At 38.1% G+C, this 6914-nt stretch overlaps 1 protein-coding gene across 1 annotated transcript in view; it reads right to left on the bottom strand.

The window, feature by feature from the left end:
- The window catches only part of LOC108950970 (dynein gamma chain, flagellar outer arm-like), a 7510-nt gene extending 1198 nt beyond the window's left edge, over window positions 1-6312 (bottom strand). The window contains exons 1-15 of the mRNA XM_018817276.2: window positions 5873-6312; window positions 5408-5576; window positions 4978-5124; window positions 4270-4410; window positions 3822-3976; window positions 3504-3677; window positions 3004-3208; window positions 2500-2690; window positions 2090-2274; window positions 1615-1764; window positions 1467-1550; window positions 1138-1202; window positions 611-680; window positions 281-400; window positions 3-84 (exon numbers count right to left, since the gene is read on the bottom strand). Of these exons, the coding sequence (XP_018672821.1) occupies window positions 3-84; window positions 281-400; window positions 611-680; window positions 1138-1202; window positions 1467-1550; window positions 1615-1764; window positions 2090-2274; window positions 2500-2690; window positions 3004-3208; window positions 3504-3677; window positions 3822-3976; window positions 4270-4410; window positions 4978-5124; window positions 5408-5576; window positions 5873-5940 (2006 nt within the window). The 5' untranslated portion in view covers window positions 5941-6312. The remainder of the gene's footprint in view (window positions 1-2; window positions 85-280; window positions 401-610; window positions 681-1137; window positions 1203-1466; window positions 1551-1614; window positions 1765-2089; window positions 2275-2499; window positions 2691-3003; window positions 3209-3503; window positions 3678-3821; window positions 3977-4269; window positions 4411-4977; window positions 5125-5407; window positions 5577-5872) is intronic.
- Between the last annotated feature and the right edge of the window lie 602 nt (window positions 6313-6914).

Here is a 6914-nt window from a genome sequence, read left to right on the forward strand (position 1 = left end):
ACATTGATTTGATTGTAGATGAAAGATTCTCATTGATAATGGAGGAGATGGAAGGCCCTTCATCATCGGAGGTGTATAAGTGTCCTGGGGGAACAAAGATGATTTATTGAGTCTAAGCATTTGATATTTATCTCAATATATCTACTTGACTATAGAGTAAGATGGATACCGTTATACTATCCCATATTTCCTGATTGTGTTTTTAAAAGTAAACAGCGCCCCAAAAATTCAAGAGGAAAAGGTTTTAAGCCATTCCATCAGACTTCCCGCCCTCCCTTACTTAGGAAATTGGCCGCATTATAATTAGATTGAACCGGAGACGTGGAGGCCAATGATTGGTCGGTGGCCTCGTAAATATCGGATTCGCTTTCAACAAACTTTGCAGATTTTCGGTGAAAGCCTGGAATAAAAGATAAAACAAATTATTTTAAAGAGATTTTCTAGAAATTGTTTAGTTTGTGATTTTAACCAAGGAACCACAGTTTCCTTTGCAATATGGCGAAACATCATAAGAGTGGCTTTCCTATGTTAAGTTGTATTTGACCGACACTTTAGTATTTTTGACAGTCTTTAACATAAGTTACAATTACCACACCATGGATGTTATCACCTGAACTAAAGTCATCGTCCAAATCTTCGTCTTCCTCGGGAACCGTCAACATCCCGTGTTGTCCTCGCTGCTGTTTAATCAACATAATGTTTAACACACCAACATATTACAACACACCACCATATTACAACACACCAACATATTACAACACACCAACATATTACAACACACCAACATATTACAACACACCAACATATTACAACACACCAACATATTACAACACACCAACATATTACAACACACCACCATATTACAACACACCACCATATTACAACACACCACCATATTACAACACACCACCATATTGCTATCAACTCATTGTTATTCTTGCTGTTATATTAAAATAACATAGCGATTAATTTCAATCTATAAAAACATGCCCAAAACTCACACTGACAATAAATAGGTTAATATTTTAATTTACTCATATTAGTTAACGAAACCATTGTGACACTTCATATTTATAATTGTTAACTTCGCTGTTATATTTTATTATTAAATAAAACTTATTTATATTATCAACTCACGGTAAACGAGGAACAACCAGCAATTTTCGATGCTTCATCCTGGCCACTAGGTGATGCTGGTCGCACTGTAAGTCACATGATTAAACCAACCAATCAGAACAGGGTGGAGATACTTTACCTACCTATGTGTCATGTTATATGTAAACGTTGTATTTACTGATTACTTTGTCATTATATGTCTGCCACCTTGCACATAGGCCAAGTTACTTGCTTATTATATATTGATTACTAACAATGCACAAACGGAATTTGAATGAGGTTGTTAACATATTGCTTCATGTTTCCAACATGACATCATAAGAGAACCCACCAATAATGAGAGAACCCACCTGACTTATCATCAACGTTTGAATCGTTTTGCCCCGATGGAATATCTTCCAACCTTGGTCGGGGAAGTCCCACTGAATCTTTAGCTGTTATGACATCATAATGTGAAGTGATGACATCACAAAGATACTTTACCTAGTTTAAACTTACCAAGTTTATTGAATTGCCGAAGTGATGCGAGGACATCTAGTGTCTGTTTCATCTTCCCCGCGACGAGATCCAGGTTAACGAGGATCGCATCGTCATCAAATAACGGAATACCGCAGTTGAATGTGTTCGGTTCCTTCGCTTCTGTGGGAGCTGGTGGTAGGTGTGGGTGTTATTGTTGGCCTAACGTAAGTGTAGCGGGGCAACTACAGTTGTTATAACACGGGTGTTCTGTTTCATACACCTCATGCCCGCTTACAAGTTACCACATATGTAACTGTGTGAGTAATTGTTTTTATGTATCGCTGATAATTTGGACAACTCATTAGCGACCACTGGGTTGGAGCAATTGCCATTAAGTAACTTTCCCAAGGACTGATACGCCCACAATGGTATATTGGAGCTTCAACCTTGGCTCCCTTTGACTACAAGATACACAACATAACCACAAATACCTCATGCTCACTGCCAACCTCACCTGTAGACACGATCGAACCAATATTGAGCTTTGCCCTCTTCCCCTTCACTTTGGGTGGTGGGGCATCCAATGAACTGACAGATTGCGCCAAACTATGAGCGTTAGTGTTGGTGGTGCCGAGTGTGTCACGCAGACCACGAACCACATCACGGTAGAAGGTTTGTAGGGCAAGGCATGCACGGAGTCTGGGTGGATGGGGAATTAATTGATATGCTTGATAGTTAGAAAAGTAAACAGAAGTTGTGTAATAAGACAGAATGTGGTATGAATTTGAAATAGGTTTTATTGTACATTGTGTAAAAACTTTAGGTCTCTAAATCCACAAACTACCCCCACATTATCAACCAATCCATCATCACCCCCCTCCTTTACTCAACAAACAACCCCCTTAAACCTCCCCCTCCCCTCACCTCCCAACCAATGAATGATCATCTTCATGCATCAGTTCCTTCTTCCTGCTCCCCTTCTTGAAAACCTTGAAGCTTGGAGGTGGAGGATCCTCCCTCTCTATCTCATCCTTGATCAACATCCATAGATCCGGAGGATTACGGAGGACCTCACCGACGTGGTCCCGACATAACGTGGCTAGTTGGTTGCCGATCTGAAAATGAAAGACAATCATTTAATAGAATGGTCTTTTCAGGCTTTTCTCGCATATTTTATACAGTGAGTTTCTATGGCAATCCAAAGTGAACATGGGATGTAATCGTGTAGGTTTACCAGGAGAACCAATATTTTGCCACAAAGCCAGTGGTAAGTAACCTGTCATAGTAAGTTACAAAGAAATATTTTATGCCATTTGACCTTGGATGTAGACTTGAGTTGGTCTATATATTACCACAACTTCCAATGTATAAACCTTTTGATATAAAAATGTACATAGAATGGCAATCCTAATAAATACGACACTCCACCTTCAAACACAGCAACCCCAGATAACCACTTCTTGCGTAGAACCTCGATATTGAATCCATCTGCTTTATAGCTCCCACTAGTGTTGGTAATATCGCGTTAACAACGTTTACTGGGTTGGTTTCGTGATGTAAGGCCTCTAGATGGCGCCGGAGGGCTTCAAGATATTTCACTTTGTCTTTCGTCTCGTTCTGTGCATCTGTTATCCTGTGTGATGTCATAATGAAGGTATTATGATAAATTAAGGTGAAATAATTTAGTTATATTTGATCGAACTCTGTATTTTCTAAAATGTTTTGTACTTTTTCAAATAAGAACATTGTACGGTGTCTTTGACTAAAATATAAAATGGTTCAAGTTGAAAAAGCTTGTGGAGTTGTAGCCACAACTTAAACACTGCATTACAGACCTATGCACAAAATTAAAAATTGTAAGTAAAAGTTTTTCATACACTAAGTTAAACACCTCCATCAAATATAAGTCAGGATAACGAAATACTCACGAGATATCAATCGTCCTCCACCTCCTAAGTGACCTCGCCCTCACTTGGATCAAAACCCCGAGCACATTCTTACATTCCTTGCTCTTCAACTGCTCAGTGATGCCGACTAATACTCGCTGTCGTCGCTTCCAACGCTCAAGTTCCGTTAGTGGGCCGGAGTGGATGTCCAATAATCTGGGGTGAAGGAAAGTATAATTGAGTGTTGGATAATCTTAACGTAGGTAAAAACTTTGATTTTATTCTTGGAAAAAAATGCTTTGCAAGCGTTAGGTCTGTAGGAATAAGATTGAGAAAAAATTAAGAAACATTATGCCCTACCTGTCATCCTCCCCTTCACTAAGCACCCCATCAATAGTTTGCATCCATTCATGCAGAACTTCCTCGTGTGCTTGTATGATGGTGGTATCAAACGTGCTGCTTATACGATGTTGGGCGAAGTCTCGCGTCACCAGTGTCTCGGGTAACCTTAGTATCTGGAGACAGAACAGTAAGTAAAGAAATAAAATGTAACTTATTTATCCATGGTGGGGCAATGACTGTCGTAATAACACGGGTGTTCTGTTTCATACAACCTGTGTTTGCAAAGGAGTTTATGTAACAGTTACGCGTATATCCTTTGTGGGTGTTTCATACACTTTAAAAACAATTTTTCTAAAATATACAACTGCAGCAAACCCCACACAAAGTTGGCTCAAGTCTCCTTAAATGCCTCCATTCATAGAAACAATATATAGCAAGTTAGCAACCACTATAATGCCATACCAACCTGTTGGTTCACAGCTTTACTTTTGCTTGTAGCGTTAACAAGAACATTGACATATTTCTCCACAGTGTGAATGAAGTGTTGTTTATGTTCATCATCACATTTACCCCAATCTTCCTGAGCTTTAACCATGGGTAGGAATACCTGGATATTGTAATGTTAAATGTATGTAAAACTTGGATTGTGGGTTACCCTCAATAACGGTGTATAAAAGACATAACCAGTGTGGCGGTGTGGGTGTTTAGTATTATTACATTACGCAATAATCTACTTCTGTGTGACAGTGCTTGACTAAAGCCTATGTGATACCGGGTTCAATGCTCAACGCTGCTACCATTGTGGGCTTATGTGTGTATGGACAAGACACTTATGAATATGGAGGTACTTCCACTCACCTATAGTGATACACTGTACTACAAACTACATAAGCATGATGTATACATGATGTACATATATATACATGATGCTCTATAAGATACACTTGACTACAACATACATGGATGATGGTGATGATTCCGATGCTTGGGATGAATGATGTGAATTATTAGTTTTTAATTTTGAATAATACAAATTAAAAATCAACTGAAAAAATAATACAACCACAAAAAGCTGAACAAATTAATATTTATATTTGATTAATGAGTAATATGAAGTTATTCTTGGTGAAATAAATGATAATTAAAACTTATAAACAGATGAAGACGCCGCTACCTGTGAAAGCACGGTTGAAAGTTGGTTGAGCGGATTGTTCTTGATCTCCCCACAGAATATTTGTTTATGCATATGGACCTGATCCACCTCTGCTAAGGTGGAGGGACGGAGGAAGAAGACACACACCAACTCATTTAGACCAACTCCCTGTAATGGGGGGTTGTATTGTGTGGTTGGTGAAGTAAGGGTGCTGTTAAAGAACCAAGGATCCCAGATTCTAATCCAGGTCAGGGTTGGAAAACGCGAAAACCACGAATCCTGGCTTCAAAACCAGGCTAGGGTTATAAACAATAGGGAAAACCAAAATACTGTAACAAGAAAGAGAAGGGAATAAACAGCAAAACTACAGTCGTTAAAACACGCTATGGATAAGACGTACACGATAGAGCATCAGCAGTTAAAACACATGGCTTTATGATACTCCACTCACCTTCAAGTTCATGAGAGTTGGAACCATATTTAGATCTTCGGTCATCCATGGTCGACTCTCTGGACGACGGCCGTAGATGAAAAGCTTGTTGCTGCCATCTGGTGATAGGAACTGGGTGACCAGTTCAAAGTTGTTTACTTCGAGTAGAAAATGCTCAAGAACAGTTGGACTGGAAGTAACAATATGTTATATATATGTTATAGCACACATGCAGTTATATATGTAGTAGGTGCGGGTGAAGAATGCTTTGACATTCCATATTAAGCAATACGTTAGGGTTAGCAGGGATTCTAGTATATAGTTTTACCAAATTTAGTAATTAAATCGGCACCTATATGGGCGCACAACATACACTTAGACCTTAGTGCTCATTAGATTGCCTAAATACGCATAAATCGCAAACATAATGTGCAACCGTAGTTTAAAAATTTAGGCTAATATGCAATTGAATTAAACTTTTTTTACCTGTCCGTGTCCTCTACTTGAAAAGTTTCTTGAATTTTCGTTGCAATCCACCAATGACGTTCATCCATTATGACATCATAAGTAAACTACTTATTCCAGAACAAAATCTAGAATGAGAGTGACTGTGACGTAACAACAGTTGTCATGGAGATCTTTACGCCACCTAAAGGGCGATATTTGATCTTTAATTTCAACGGATTATTTTGAAACCCATTTGTTTTTATATTATTTTACAACTTGCAAAAATATTATAAGTTATATCATAAATAATGTTAAGTTTGGTGCACTGTGTTTGTTTCAGCAAAGACTCTGAGTTTACGTTTTAATTTATATGTTCACAATATTTTAACACGAGTTAAAAATTATGATTGTTTGTTATTACGTTAAACACTGCAACTTCAAAGTTATGTTTTTTTTATTTGGTCCCCGCTAGATTTAAACAACATAAAAATCACACAAAATCAAAACATTCGGAGGGAATCCCCAAAACTGCAACTTCGAAGATTAAAATTAAAAAAATATTTTTTAAGTTTTGACTACCAAGTTTCACTTTTAAGGTGTGTATAGTAACCCCGCGTAACAAGTGGTTGTTCTATAACGTATCAACCAAACATATTACGTTCCTGTGCTTACAGTTTGTTCGTAAAGTTTAATATTCGATGGAAAAAGACGAAGAAATTCTTCGTGAGGTTCCGGATGCTTTGCAACGATTGATCAGGTAGAGTGATTTGTATTTTAATATATGGTGTGGTGGTGGTGTTACTGTGTTTCTTAAATTATACCCATATGTAACAAAATACTGGTGCTGTGGCAAACTTGGTTAGCATGCCTTCCTCTAATCAAGAATTAATGGGTTCAAGGGTCTTCACTGCCAATTGCTTTATTCCAGTGATCCCTAATCCACTGTTTAAATTGTCAGCCATGCAATAAAAAAAATTAACCAAGGTGATCCTAGAATACAGATATTCTAGCGGCCATTTTCGATACCTTTTACTGGTGCCACCAACCTAAAATTTGGACACTGTACTAACTAGACCCCAGC

The sequence above is a fragment of the Ciona intestinalis genome, unplaced genomic scaffold, assembly GCF_000224145.3.
Source record: "Ciona intestinalis unplaced genomic scaffold, KH HT001223.1, whole genome shotgun sequence".
In the NCBI taxonomy this organism is placed as follows: Eukaryota; Metazoa; Chordata; class Ascidiacea; order Phlebobranchia; family Cionidae; genus Ciona; species Ciona intestinalis.